General features: G+C 39.5%; 1 protein-coding gene across 1 annotated transcript; it reads right to left on the bottom strand.

Annotated features, from left to right (window-relative positions):
* Positions 1 to 1,321: 1,321 nt before the first annotated feature.
* On the bottom strand, positions 1,322 to 6,739 carry LOC135547222 (homeobox protein Dlx1a). The gene is made up of 3 exons (XM_064976012.1): positions 3,798 to 6,739; positions 3,315 to 3,514; positions 1,322 to 2,742 (listed from the first exon to the last, which is right to left on the bottom strand). The coding sequence occupies exons 1-3, from the start codon at positions 4,108 to 4,110 to the stop codon at positions 2,488 to 2,490; spliced, it is 768 nt and encodes a 255-aa protein (XP_064832084.1). The 5' UTR covers positions 4,111 to 6,739; the 3' UTR covers positions 1,322 to 2,487.
* Positions 6,740 to 16,518: the final 9,779 nt, after the last annotated feature.

The following is a 16,518-nucleotide window of genomic DNA, read 5'->3' as shown; positions in this document are numbered from 1 at the left end:
TTGATTTAACGATAACCTTGTGACAAGATTAAACCAAGACCAACACATATTTTTGCTCCTTTCCCTGAATAATAATAATAACAATAATAGCATAAATGCAAAAGTTATAGTAACATTAATGTGATCAGGTTGTTATCTTGCTCATTGTATTGAACATAAATCAAACAATAAGTAAAGGCAAGCAGATGGATGATCTGTCTATGCGTGAACTTTAAGGGCAATTTGTGGCCGTGAGTTAGCCACATTATTCCTGTGGTTTTCTCAAGTGATGGCTGGTGCCTTCTCTGCTCTGGCCAAGCCGGCTAAACATTAGAACGTCTCTGCGGGTCACACAAATTGTGTCACATTTGTCATCTTAATTACTAAACACTCGCATTTTAATCTTCATGGGGAATGCTCCATACACGCACTTATGGAAAATATTTTGTTGTCATTAACAACTCGAAGAACATAACACTCCGTTTTTTCTGAAGTATATATTTTATTTAGTATATTTGAAATATAGGATATATAGGCCTTGTATTTATGAAATACACAACTGGAATGAGTGTATATGTGCATGGTGCATGCACGGGATGATATTGGCAGTCTATTGTCTCCAGTAGGCCTGTACTGTTTTCCCTCAATTGGTCCTTTCCTCAGCTCATCGGGTGCTTCAGAATTTTCTGTAAAAGCGCAGTTAAATCATCAAACCCAAACAAGAGCCCCTTTGAACTTTTCACTTTAACTTATCTGCATTTAAACCCCACCCCCACCTCCTCTACCAACCAGTCTTTTTGCAGCACCTGCCTCTCGCCCAATTATTCACTTAACACACCCCATTGCTCTCTCCTCTATTCATCGATGAAAACAGTGTTTGTTGGAACCACAGAAGACTTAAAAGGAGCTTATAGCGGCTAAATGAAACCGAAAAGAAACAAGCACTATATTGTTGAAAGAATTACAATGTTATAGAAACTGACATCATTAATCAGGTCAGGTTTGAAATGACACGTCTTCAGCATGGATGTATCCAGCACTCACAGTAAGAGATTATGATAAACTGATAGGCCTATCCTAGGGACTAAAATGTGGAAACGCTGAACGCCTGTTCGTAATCACATATAGGCTATACGGCCAATGCTGCACATTGTAGACTAATGAAAAGGAATAACAATATAGTCTTTATTTTATCACACTGTATCTTACCTCTGTATTAGTTTTAAATATAAGTCCTGAAGAGATAGCTGCATGTCATATCTCAGGCCTACGTGGACTTGCATGGAAATGTGAAAGTTGTGGCCTACAACAAATGGCCGGTAAGGAGTCTGACACGTTATACTGGCCTTTTAAATCATAGCTTTACTGTTTTCAACATTATGTACACAACTTCCATAAAACAAAGCAATAAATTAAAGTGATCAATACAAAACTAAATATTTCTAGATGCTAAACACATTCATCTTAATGAACACATGTCCAAAAAAAAAAAAAATCCTATTTCACAACATATCGATTACAGCACAAACCAAAGCTGAAAAATGCCTATTATATTGTCCTTATGTACATCCAACCGCTCAACACATAACAAACAATGACAAACCATATCTTTATCATCGGGATCACGTTAATGCTCTTCTCAAGCAGCCAATCATCATTTAAACGTTTTATTAACAACACGTTGTTGTCGTTTCATAAGTCAAACACACTGCATATTAAATAAAGACACAGACATTGAAAAAAACAGAAATAATTTAACTTAAATTAACATATAAAGACAGCATGGTAGCATGCGCAAAGGGCGCGGGCAACTCGGGCTGTGAAAACTAAGGAACGGACTGAAGATTCGATTCCATGCAGATAAAAATGATGAGGCTATTTTTGAAATGATTCATTGGATTGGCCTACATTCGTTGGTCAAAGTTACATTATAGACCAATGGGGGTTTGCCTGTTTAAAGGCTAGGTCATGGTCAAATCACCATGTTGACCTTCGTTGGAGCTGTAGAGGCCTAGCCTACATCTGTTAGGCCTTGGTAATACACGGCTTCATAGGCCTATTTTCTATCATCATCGGGATCAGAAATGTAGCCAATCTTAAAATCAAACATAGTATACATAAATATACTCTCACTGACTTGTTACAGCAAAATATATTTCGTCTAACACATAGCCTATTAAAATTTCACAAAAGATAATAACAGCAGCTTGAGGACCCATTTGTCAAAACAATTTCCGGTATCTGTCGTGGACATGACAGGACTTCTTGCCCTTGGGCGCAGACAGTGCCCTTTTCAGTCTCTCGGCTCCCAGGCTATTCTCTGTGCCGTCGTTCGGTATGAAGAGGCCAATATGTCATCTGGCAACTTTGAGAGCAAACTCCGGATTACATCTGTGCATGGCTACAGCGGGCCAGTGCAAGGCCACGCTGGGTTGTTGACCCAAAATCTCCTGATATGGGCCATGGCAGTATAGAGGGCGGGACAGGTCTATCAGCTCACAGTTATGTTCACATGAGTTGCGGTTGCTGCATAGACTCTTGGTGTGCAGTTGGATACCATGAGGTATAACTTGGAATGTAAGACCCTGGTGCACCCACGGATGTTTTCACGGTGGTCGGTGAGCTCCAAACTGGTGCTACCGGAGATCCAGTCGTAGGTCCGTGACCATTAAACTGGGCTAAAGCGTTCGTGTCTATCGTGCCACCACCTTGCTTCATCAGTTTCTTGAACTTCGATCGCTTATTTTGAAACCAAATCTTTACCTGAAAAGAGAGAGACAACCAATGTGATTAAGATTGGCTAGCTGGGCCATTTCCATGAACTCGAGACCAGGCGACAGTGACGCACCATTTGGACTTGGAATGTAAAAGCCTATATTTATTCCCAGAAAGTCCAGGGCAAATTGGGCTATCTTCATCTAAATTTTTCCTGTTTTATTTAAAAATTAATAAATAATTGAATGCAAGAGGAAATGCTTGCTGAACATGGTTTTGCCATTATGGGCCAAATGGAAAAGCTATGAAGACTAAAATGAAGAATACATCGGCAAAACATAATTCTGTGTAGCTATTTATTATACTTATTTTAAAAGCCAATCCTCGAAATACTTGTAAGCTTTTTCATAGAACATCTGCATGATGATAATCAATCCGAAACATTCGATAAAAAACAAACATTTTTTTTTGTCAAACATGAGGACAACAGTTGTCTATAACCCAAACAAACAGAGAATACATAGCCAATGTAACCACTTATTGTTTAACGTGGTCAGAAGTACATTAAACTGCAAGCAATCGGCCTAAGGAAATGAAAGTAAAAGCAAACGTTGACTTGCCTGTGTTTGCGTGAGTCCCATCGAAGCTGCGAGCTCGGCTCTCTCTGGCAGTGCCAAATATTGAGTTTGTTGAAATCGTCTGTTTAGAGTCTGTAGCTGCAAACTGGAATAGATAGTCCTTGGTTTGCGAATCTTTTTCCCTTTCCCATTGAACCGCACCTCTCCGCCTTCTACAACTGTGTTCTTCTCTGTCTCTTGTGCTGAGAAGGGGAGACAATAGCAAAATTACTCAGGAGACAGCTCGCCAACGTTGCTGCACAGCAATGAGCATCAACAGTGCACGTTTTACAGGCTGTAGTTTAGGTATAATTACCCTTAATTGCATACATTGTTTATAGCATTACGCAATAAATAATTACCGAGTCTAATACCCCGACATCTGGGTTGCTTCTCCAATCCAAAGCGAGTTTGCGGACCGAAAAACACAAACCAACAGATTCCAAGAACATTATAGAGCCGAAAGGGATGAAGTATAAATCTTACCTGTATCTTCTAACCGTGTCTGTGTTAGTGTCGAGTTGTTTTGGTACGACTGCACTGTACTGAGATATGGACTTGAGGAATGGCTGCCGACGGAGTTAACGTATGGATAACCTAAAGATCTAGGAAATGATGAGGCTGGACTGTACGAGCTCTCGTGTTGCGTATGACCCGCAGAATGTAAACAGTGCATGGAATAGTGTCCGTGAGACATTGAGGAAGGCGACATTTGTTGACTCGGTGGCCCAAATTCCATGAAAACGGTTTTTCCTGAGACAGGGCTATTAAGACTTTCTGGTATTGTAGTCATTGTCATCTCTTCTGGCGGATCTCTCCTCTTCCTTTTTTGTTTTCTTCTATGATCTCAGTGAAGGATGGATCCCAATTTAAGCTGTACTGATTTTTTCTCTTTCCATTCATAAGAAAATGTAGTTTGTCTCTGTGAAAAGTCTAGGCATGATGCAGTGGTCTAGACAAACTCGCTCAAAGGTTTGAATCAGGGATTCATGAATATTCATCAACGGCGGTCGCTGATTGGTCCACTCTATCCAAGAATGATGCCTATTGGCGATCCTGGGGTTGTGTCCAAAGGACCTGATAAACTCAAGAAAAACAACAAGACCTGCAGATTCAGGTCTGAGATGTATTTTTTAAGTACTTAGGTATCAGGGAAAAGTATAAGCAAAATAAACACTAACATCCAAAATGTCTGCTTTAAAAGAAACAACACACAATTAAATCTAGCCTATTTGATGATAATAATAATAATAATCAAGTTGTAAAGAAATAGCCTATTCTGTGATCAATCACACATAGGCTACGGATAGATCATGTTATGTTGATAGGCCTGCTGTTCATTTAAACATTAAGAAACAGCCTGCATAGTGTTTTTATCTAAGAACTGTTTCATCCAAATTAATCACACTACAACAACAAAGATGAATGTTCATAAATAGCAGTATGAACACATTTAAGTGTAGCTTTGAGGCGTACTATTTCACAGAAAAACGACGTTTTATTTCGCATTAGATATTATTTCGATATCTCATAAAAAATCGTTATAGATTGGCTCATTATTGCCAGCGTCTTTTGGTGTTCACATGCACAGATGTATATCCTACAGGTCCGTTTGATTACATGCCAGTCTCAAGTGCTCTGAGCCACAGCTGAAGCGAGCTGAATTAGCATAACACTGATGTTTAATTTTCATACGCATAATTAGCCATTTATTTAACACTTGCAATAGCTCGTGGTCTCAATTATCTGAGCAAAGAATTGAATTTATGCATTTAAAGCAATGACTAGTCTAGCCTATGTTACATGCGTAAATATATTGTTGTGAAAATTAACACCTTAAACTTAATATTTGTAAAACCAGATTCATATTGGGCTGTCTATGCAACATCTCTCCATATAGCATTTTATTGTGCAATCATTTCATGACCAAAAACAAAATGCCTCCAGGAATGCTTTAACTTAACAAACCGTTATGTTTGCCCTGAGTCAACCATTAGTGTTGAACGTTTTTGATGCGGGGTACATCATGATGACCATGAACGTGTGTTATCAACTTACAAAACGATCATCTTTGTATCTAATTAGCTAGATTGTCAACCGATGTAAAACACTACACAACTAGCAAATCCCCAAATGATGAATGTGTGGGTAATCAAACAAAACGAATGAAACATAATGTGTCATTCATTTGAGGCTGATGTGGCAGCAGTGTTAAGACATTATTTATAAGTGTCATATTTTAACAGGTTTTGTTTTGACAATGGTGGGATTATATTTCATTTATTTTAACTTATTTTCAAATTAAAGTCACCCATTTCCAAATTCTTGTCCAGTACATTTTCATTAGGAGTAGGCCTACATTATGCAATAGCTTTGCTGGAACACGGATTGGGTGACCTTTGGCTGATCAATTTATTGTCCAGCTCTCACAATACAATAACTAAAGTATTCACTCTCAGTTGCCATTAATGGGAATGATATAGTTGATATAATACCGTATTGTATTGAGTCATGCAGCCCTATATATCAATCTCCTCTATACAGTATTTTGCCCAACAGCCAACAGCCGCCATTTACCGCAGCAGTTGGTAAATCCGTCGGCATCATGTTTTGTCGTGAAATTCAAAACACATCTAGTTCAATTAAACATTTTGATTTACTCTGTAACATAATAATGTAGGCTAATTTAATCGTAAATAAACCTAACATTTAACATAGCCTCCTTCAACTAATTTAATCCCCAGCCAGGTTGATGGGGGGTGTGGACAGTTTTCCATTAAGACCATAGACGTTGAACAATGATTTTCCCGAGCACGTTTGATTTAACTGAACTGACGACTGACTAAAGAGTAGGCTGTTTCCCTTTGTTATTGGCTCAGTTTCCGGAGAGAAAAACCCCCGTCAAAAACCCACGCTGATCCATATAACAGGGCATGTATGAACGTTTATCAGTAGAGTTGACAGTAGCTATACAGTAAGAATAAATGGGCTCCACATTTCAATCAACACTGAGATTAAGTTAACAGCGATTAGGCATTATTTGCACTTACTTAATCGATAATCATGTGAGGAAAAAGAACGCACATCCCCAATATCCATTGCGTACTACTCATTGAGGGTGACGAAGAAGCAGCAAGTATCCAAATCTTCATATTATTGTACAATGTACGTTAAAGAGTCCGTCTGCTGTAGACGATCTGAAACCAAAATCACCACTAGCCGGCAGCTCAAAATACCCACCTGAATAACAAATTAAAGGTAGTTAAATTCCGTCACTGTGATTATCAACCTAATTGCATAATTGAACTCGAAGCAGAACAAGCAACTTTAAAAATGTGTTTTGAAAATGCGAGCGCTAACATTATGGTGAGCAATATCTAGTCTGCGATGTGCGTCTGACAGTGGATCTCTGGATTTGAAGAATTCTATCACATATTAAGGCTTATAAGGAAAAGTGCACTTCTCTCCTTTAAAATTGCCCAATTTCAAGTCATTTATATCTGGAATTACATTCGAAAAATACTTAAAGGTATCCTCTGTCTACAGCGAAAATGATAATAGTACAACCAATAATTATCATCTTCCAGAACAGAGGACAGATTTTTATGGGCACTTGGTGGGTGCGACTGATAACTGTCATTATTTCCCCCGATTATAGTATCTGCAAACTGGAATTCTAAAGATGAACATGCGTGTTCTGAGCAATAGGCCTACATTTCAGACCATTAACAGATTTAAAATGTATTTAATTCCAAGGAAAAGCACGACAAAAGATAAATAATCACATGAATACAGTTTCACTGAAGAAAATGTCAAGTAACCCAATCTAAAACATAGGCCTACTGATATTTAAATATAACAACATGCATATCAAGTCGTTACCAGTAGATACATAGTCTTTCTCAAATGGCATTGTAATTAACTTTGTTTACAATAATATTTGTTTTGACAAAATCCTCAATTCTCGAACAGGGCAAATATTAATTAGCATTTCATGTAACGATTTAATTAATGATTTTCAACCTATATTTTCATTAAGAATAATAAAGAACAATAGAATACCAATTTGTGTTCCATGCTATTATTACAATCAGACTAAATGCAATTCCAAATTGAAAATCACAGCTTTTAAGGACACTGCTGACTTGGAGAAGCGTTTGTCATAGACGAGACATAACATAGTAAAGATAAATCCGGGACATTCAAATAAGTATGATATGTTATGTTTGGTATGGTTACATTAGACAGTTGGCTACTTTAGACAAAAACAAAAGTTGTTCAATTGGGACGGGTGGCACGAACCTCTAGCAACTCAAAGGATGTGTGGTCGAATCTCATCACGGACTACTTTAGCTAATTAGCAACATTGCAACTACTTAGCATGTTAGCTTCCCCTTCCCCTAATATTAATAACATAACCCTAACCTTAACCTTGACCCCCAGCCTAGCTAACTTTAACCATCTAGCCAATGTTAGCGTTAGTCACCGAGCTGAAGTTAGGTGACTAGGAATTCATATATCATACGTTTTGCAAATTCGTAACATATTGTACACATTGAAATTCGTTGCAGCATGACATGGTTGCAGCATGACATGCCTTTACATTCGTGGCTCCTCCAGATGGAGGTACCTTGTAATGGTCAGTCTTACACGATTTTTTCATCTTCGGATGTAATCATGGCATTGCTCTAACTGGCCTACGCTAACAATAAAGCCCATGTGCATGGAAGCGTCAGTGGACCAGAGAATTTAAGGAGACAGGACTCATTAGCAGTGAGTAGCTCTATGGCAGAGTGTGTTTTAACACCTGCTGCACTTCACATGAGGGTTAGCAGCCAGTGCTAAGGGTGGAGGGTGGAGGCGACAGGGCCTGAAGTGTCACAGACCTCATTTCAGCCCCCTGGTGGAAAACGCTCACTAACTGTCCCTTCCAAACGACATTTTAACAGTCGCCAAATGTTAATGCTGTGGCTCTGGAAAAAATGTTTCTCAAATTAATATTCTCTGCACCTATGAGCTTGCCAGACTAATTCTGTTCTTCTGTTGCTTCAGACTGTAAGGCCCAGGGTAAATGTGAGTAAATGTCAATGATTCATTACTGTTGTTGGTGGCACAGGATACGCAGTTTTATTTAATTTCCTCTATGTTGAAGGGAGGGACACACGCTATCCATGGCAAGACTTAGCCATGAGTTGTACAGCCATATTCTATGAATCACATTACTCTCGAAGATGGCCATCCATTGCAGTTGTAAATGTGTTGAGGTGACACTTTATTATGAAGAATATCTGAGGAATGTTGTAAAATGCTCTATAAATTCGGACTACATAATGCCCAGTTCATTTTGAACAGATCATTTAGCAACAACATTGCCACGATAACATGCTGGACAGAGGGATACTATGGATATCTGCAGAATATCCATGTTATTAAAGGAAGAGGTGAGAAACATATCCTGTTTCTAAACCTTCTCACGTTGGTTCTATTTTATCGAAAATATTGCTTCTTGTTGCAATGCATGTCTTTTGATGTGCAGTACACTGTTCTGTGCATCATCTTTCTGTTTACACGAGGAGGTAGTGCGTGGAAACATATCCACACCGTAGATTTCTAACAGGCTCGGAATATCAGAGACTGCTCTGAACAAACTACTTTGTTAAATCTAACTCAAAATGGAAAATGTCTTCATTTGTCATGCTTGTATTACTTTTGTCGCCAATTAATATTGTTCTCATTAAGCGTGCAACATTTTATAAAGACAAACTCAACAGTATTATCTACGTTACATGAACTTGATCTATTTGCCAATAATAGCACGACAAAATTACTATATTTCTCTCAAATCGGCAATAATTCATTAATGCGTCTTTATCAGAGTACCAAATACTTTAACATGTGATTGATATCTGTCTGATGTCTAAAACAAGCTGTTGATAAACAAATATTTCTTTAACAATATGATCAATCCACCCAGGTCCTCTGGATGGCATTTCCCTCAGCTTCTCCTCTGCGCTTGGAGGTCTTTGCCTTGTAATTTGCTGCTTCGCTGGGCACCAACTAGACGAATTAAGTCAACCTTAGAGGTCAATTTTCCCGTTCAATGTAGCATCAAACAGTTAATTGATTTGGATTTACTCATTCCTACTCTGTAAATAGATACTGCATTATGTTATAAATGAAATTCAAATGCAATACAATTGAACAATTGCTTGACTATTATGTTGAGAAGTCACGATGTCTTTATAAAAATGCAAAGATGTTATGAAATTATAGCAATTATACAATTTCTGAGTTTGAAATATTCTTATAATAAATGGAACAATGATCTAGCTATCAATTGTCCTTTATTTCAGTTACTTCAGACAGAAGGCATGATACATTATTTACAGCTTCTCAAATATCAAACTGTATAAGTAAGTGTATCGAAAGATGACAATATGTGGAAGGAGTAGGGATTCGGTGCAGTGTACCTTCACTCATCAGAACTGTCAGGGGAGTCACTGTGAACAAGAGAGCAGAACATGCAGAAATTCTTGTTAAATTCCATTATCATTACCATTAACAATCAATTATAGGTTTGGATTCAGTCCAAGTGGTTTATGAAACTAGGAATACGAATGATAGTTATACAACATGATGCATGTTTCATTAATTTATCTTGTAAACTCAAACTTCTATTCTTTGACATTTGTTGACTGAGCTAGGGGGAGTTGTTTCCTGTTTTGAGCCAGTGCTCTAGAGGGACAGCCAGCCAAGTTGGACTTGTTGCTTCTGGGTGAATCAAAACCCGGCAATCACCACTGTGGACTGGGTCAGTCTGAGCTTCTTCTCGTACATCACGCGTCTGTCTGAGGCACTTCCGGATGTCGAGTTAGATCAACTCCAATCAAGAATAAAATAACACCAAACAAGCACTGCACGACCCTTAACATCTCAAAGTGGTAACACTGTCTCTGTAAATACGTATTTGAAATAGTCAGTCTCAACTGCTCAACTGTTGTTATGTTTTTTTGTTGTTCTTTTTGAGAAAATGTCACACGAAATAGCATGTCAAAGGTTAAATAAATATGCAGGTTGTTCATTCGGGTTTTAGAGGATGTGATTTTAAACTTTCCCAAGCGTATAATGTTACTTTTAGACAATATTTTCATTGTTATTTTCTTACATGGCTGAGTATTTGCCAGCCTTGTCTGGTGGAATTTTAGCAGAGTACCACATCAGTCTTGAAAGATAATTGTCTCCAGACACTGCAAGTAGCAGACACCTGCACACTGAGAAATACTACGTTGACTGACTTCCCATATTCCGTCTTTTTCAAGAGGTTTTCTAAGAAGAGGGTTCATACAGGCACCATATTGGCGTTGTTCAAAGGCCTATTCCGCACTTGGAACGAAATAAGTTGGTACGAAATAAGTTAAACGAATACATCTAGCTCCATATTTTCTTAAAACATTATGATATTCTCTGACATAAAAAAAAGCTATATTGGAGGTCCAAATCAATCCAAGAATTGTCCATAAAGAAGAGCCATTGGGAGTGAAATGTGATTAACTGTGGCGTTTTCATGATCTTAATTAACTGAATCAAAGTGAAAGCTCTTTCATTTTAGGAGAGGGGCAAATCATACACAGGATAATGTGACGGGGTCAGCCATTTGTTGAATTTTCTGTGACCCATGTTAAAACAATGCTTAATTAAATGTGTGCAAATGTATGTCTCATTGAATTAATGTCCTCACAAATGGGAAACATGCAAATTTCCCAATTAAGTCATTTTCCGTGGAGGACTCGGCTGCTGCCTGAAGTTCAGCTGCCTCTATGCCTTCGTCTGGCTCCTCTTTCTAGTTTTTCTAAAGATTGAAGTCGCTAAAAAAGACAGGAAGGAGGTCAGCACTCACCCAACACCTGAATGCGCTCCCTTTTTTGTGTTCCCCTTGATCCCCACAGTCCGTGCCTGTCATTAGTCTTAATGATGGAAAATTGTCATGTTGATACAAGTCTCTTACTCTCCCCCTCTCTTCTTTGTATAAGTAGTAGGTGGAAGCTCCATTTGTTAGAAAGTTCTTTGTGACTAAAAGCAGTGGACGGTGCATTTGTGCTGGGGAAGAGAAAAGGCTCTAGATGCTCTTTCCATAGCTGGGATAATTATTCCTACTGTGACCTTAATGGTTCACAGTGTTCCCCCTGCATCTCATCCACGTGCCAGGCCTTCAGTGAAGCCCCATGTCAGGGAATATGAAAAACACATATAATGAAACCATTTTGGCTGATGGAAAAAAGGCTACTGAAGCTTCACTTGCTACAAAGACGGCTCAATTATATGAGTAATTGTGATAATTTTCCCTCCATTCAGAGCTCTTTCTGAAAGGTAAAAAAAAACAGACGCTGAAAGGGAAATTACTTGGACAATATCGAGTGTGAAATGGCGACAACAACAAAAAGGTGACTGTAAGAAAGTATAGGACTATAAATAAATAGGTTAATGTAGGGTCAGATAAATACACCTCTCAAAAGCTAGCAAACAAAGACATATATAAACACACAAACTCTCTCCCTCACACACACGGACGTACACAAAAACGTATGTAGACAAATGACCGTTGAGAATAACTACATAAAAAAAAAGTAGATCTGCAGCTGCCTGAAAATTAAACCTCTTTCTCCTTCCTATTGACGAAATTTCAGCTCCTGCAAATGCACCCCAGTCACTGGCTATCATTTGTTGTTCTGTGAGAGGAAAAGGATAATTACATCTCTGAGAGGCAGGGCGACTGACATTCCCTTTAGACTGCCATGAATGCAGGAGGTTTGATAGAAAAAGCCTGAGGAATAATTTGTTGCTTTTCCTTTTCTTCATTTAGCAGAACATGTTGTGTTCAATGGAATACAGGAATGGCAGTGTTGTAGAGTGCATTAAACTCTGGGTGTTCATAAATATGATGTTCCCTTGCCTGTAAACTCTCCCTTTTCAAAAAAACCTCTTTCATCACGCTGGCAGACAGGAGAGACAGTGAGATGTGCATTACTTTTTGCCTCTCAGTGGGGGTCGGATTAAACATTTCCTCCCCACAGCAAAGATAGAAAAGATTCTTGACAAGCAGGAGCCAGCCTATAATTTCAATCTCTGTGCTACAGCGAATGGCCAACATACATCTTGACAACGGTGTACCTTCTGAATTTAAGAAATCGTTATTTCATACAGTCTACCTTTATTCTTTGTAAAAATGCTTGAGACGAAATGCATGATGCACAAATCAAATTCAATCAATTTAGAGAAATGGAAGCCCTCAAAATATGAATTGGAATAAGTAAATGCGTGCTCTCCTCAGAGCCACATTGCCCTGTCTCGACTGAACATCTGATCTATGAATACAATGTTTGGAGCATGTATTGCTCCAAACATTGTACCCTACTAAATTATTCAGAAAATGTTATAAAACTGTTAAAACCAACTGTTACATCACATTGTGTGATTGAGCAATAACTATCCCTCTGCTATCAATGGTAGATTAGTGTTTCTTATTATTTTTGCTGACGAGCTGACACCTGGATGTTGTCCATTTTTGGGATGTTAGTATACCCCCACAAAACTGCAATTTATTCAGACAAAGCTTAAACTGTTCCCACATGTATAGCTGCTGACCCCTTAGGCCCTGCAATCTGGGATAAATCTTTCCAGGCAAGGCGAGCAACATTACAGCCTGGCAGCTCAAATGCTTGTATCACACTCAAATGATGAGTCTCCTGTCACCAGCCATGTCATCAGCTTCATCCCAACCCCCCAATAACTTCTGGCCCATTGAGCAGCCTGTGTGCTACATGGCCAGCCAGTCAGGGACCCCCTGGTCCCACCTGATTGTGCCTCCGGTGACATGTAGAGGGGGTGTCCAGCTCACAGGCGCCAATAGCCGCGTCCCGCCACCAACACTCAGCTCCCAGCATAGCCAAGCATCTCCATGCAGCCCCCCCAGCAGCGCTTCTCCTGGCAGCCACCAGAAATATCTACAACTTGTCAGGTTGCCATGGTGATAGGCCCGAAACAGAGAATAGCACTAAAGCATATTCAAGCAGCGATGCGGAAATAAAAAGCCTATGAAAACAGTGACGTTCACAATGTTCACAATTTAAAGAGATAAGAGAGCCTTGAAGCCGTACATTATTTCCTCTATGGGCTGCGAAGAGGTGGTATATTGGTTTCTTTTGCCATTGATGACTTCTATGTTTAAATTGAAAGCACATATCATTCATATAGCCACTATATGAGGCCAATGGGGGTAAATCAAAAGACAATGATATTAATTCCAGGCCACTGCTGACTTGTAACACGACCTGCCACCACTAGCAGGGTTTATTTGTCTGACACACGAACAAAACACAAACATCTCAAGGGGTCGGTAACATTCTGCTTGCCTGACATTAATTGACGATTGAGATAAATGGTTGACTCACAGTGAAGGAAACAAAGGAACTGTCCCTGTATGATACAATCATCAGTTGTCATTTTGTGGAAAGATTCTCATGCATCAAAAATGGCTTTACACACAAGTTCATGCACACATGAAATTCCTAGACGGGTGTTATCATCAAGACCAACTAAACACCACTGCAGTGTCAGTAACCCTTCTGGATGGTTGGACAGGTGGTTTGACTTTGAACTACGATGATTAGTCATCTTATCCCATCACGCAATGGAAACCACACCATCTACACACAAGGACAGGTACCCTATTATCAAATCCATTCCTGAGGTTAGCGTGTTTACTAATCATTCCACAGTTTTCTTCAAGCTTGGGCATCTATCCAGAGAAAGCTCACCAGCAGCAAGGGTTAAGGTGTCCCTAATGCACTCGGAGGCCAGCGAGCCTGTCAGGGATTTTAATAAACGTAAGAGCACTGTGAGGGAAAAGTGTTGCTGTCTCAATAGAGTGACACAGACAGGCCAAGGCTGTCAATGGAGCGCCTAATGACAGAGGAAGATAATGACGGAACACAGTCAGAATCAGCAGGAAGAGGAAGATCAATCCGCAGTGAAGGAGGGAGGGATGGAAGGGGGGGAACGCTAGGCTCTTTCTTTTCTATCTTCTCCGTTCTAGCTCATCTCATACATATCTATCTGCTGCAGCTGGCCCATAGAGTGGCGAGGGAGCTCTGCATTAAGCGCACAGCGGATCAATAACCATTATGACTCCTCCACAGCCTGACACATAGCAGGGACGCGTTTGACATTTCACTCAGGACTGCATTGATCCCAGCACACAGTATTTCAGCCCCCAGTTTGTGCCTGAGCCTGGGGTCTGGCTGGAATTGAAAAGGGGGGGGGGGGGCAGCAGAGGGAGTAGCTAACCAGCTGCCGGCGTACAAGTAAACAGCACACCCCTCTGTGCATTCCTCGTTTTCAATTTACTGTTTTTCCTGCCGCTACTGGCATTTCAAGAACTGGATCAAAGTGGATCAAAGCTTGACCTATGTAGGCTATGTTATATATAGCCAGGGTCTGAGTTTTTAGTGAGGTCTGGTCCAAATACATGTTTAGAAAGTTGAAGCTCAAATACTGCATTGCAATATAATTTAAATACTCTAAAAAGGGCATTTGGAGAACAGCACATTGGTTTGCTGTACCTTCATTCCCCTCAGTCGATCTACAAACACATAGCCTGTTAGCCACTACACGTTAACTCAGCACCGGGATTAAAAATGATAATTGAATATGTACAGAGGGATCTGTTAGCAGAAGAAGTATTTTACGAACACAAGGTAAACAAATATGTTTGCTTTACAGAACATGATTTTTTTTAAATGCAGTTTCACTGCACATTTCCTGAAATTCTACACATTTTGCCATGTGGAGGGGAGGAAGTTTGAAGCTAATTTCCTGCTATTCTACACATTTTGCCACCACTTATGCTAGGTGAAAATGATATCTGAGTGAGAGTGACTAGGAAAATCAATGGAGGACACCTGGTGGGCAGCCATGGTTAGCCTGCTGCAAGTTTAGATAGCTGTTTATGCTAACTCGACTCATTTACCAATCTAAAATGTTTTAACTGACATGAGCTAATTGAGTGATTGTCAGTGAGTGACTTTAACAAGATGAAAACTGCTGCACCCACGTTTAGACAATTCACCTTGTGTATTCTTCCATTCTAACTCTCAACAGTAAATTGAGACCCTGACTGAGTTCAATTATTTTTCTTGAAGAATTGCCACCCTGACTGTATGTGTATGAATGTGTATGAGAGAGAGAAATAGTCACACTGACATCCTTCTTGATAGCATCTCCAGCCTGAAGTGGCGGTCTGGAAATCCAGAGGCATAAAAAACAAAAACACTTGGAGCAATTCAGAAAGTGGGAGTTTCTGAGAAACCATGAACAAGATAAACATACAGGAAAAAGTAGACGACATAAAATTAGAAACAATTTAGTCCAATTTCTTTTTAATCGTCCTTTGAGACCCAAGATGTTATCTCCGAGGTCAGTCTGCTCTTTTGGTGTTTTCATGTAAAACAGAGGTGGTAGTGATGCAAAAAGACCTTCATCCAAGGAAAGGAAAATATTTGAACATGAGGTCTACCAAAATATAATAACATGTTTTTATTTTTAAATGACTGATACAATCTGAACCATCTCACGTTTTTATTTCCATGTACTTTATATCAGGAACTTGAAATGTTTAAATAGGAGTCTGAGATATATGTTTTGTAGTCCGTCGTGTCTATGTCTTCCATACATACTCATGCATATTTTTCTCTCCATTAAAATGTGCTATATTCATATGCCATACAAATCATTACATTAACCTGCATGTAATTTGTTTCTGTTTCATTGGAAGGATAGGACATCAATGAGCTTCTTCATAGCAAAAGACAAGCCTATCAATGACCAACAGGGATCCTTTCCAAGACCTATCTGCAACACAATGGGCTGTGTGTTCCCCTGTTTCTATACTCATGTCGCTTTATTTAAACGAAAAACATCTTCTCATAACTCCACTGCCAGCCATCACTGTTCCTGGGGTTGATTCCTAAATTGCGCTGGTATAATGGAGAGAGGGGGTTTCCCAGCTGGAGCCGGAGCCGGAGCCAGGGCTAGACTGTACAGCTAAAAGGAGGTGAATACCTGTCAGGTATACCGTGACACACCACATTGTTCACTGGGGTAAAGATTGATTTGGGGACGCTTCTGTGGAGCAGAGAGGAGGAGACTGATG

Source organism: Oncorhynchus masou, chromosome 10, assembly GCF_036934945.1.
Source record: "Oncorhynchus masou masou isolate Uvic2021 chromosome 10, UVic_Omas_1.1, whole genome shotgun sequence".
In the NCBI taxonomy this organism is placed as follows: Eukaryota; Metazoa; Chordata; class Actinopteri; order Salmoniformes; family Salmonidae; genus Oncorhynchus; species Oncorhynchus masou.
This window is presented reverse-complemented; position numbering and strand designations above follow the sequence as displayed.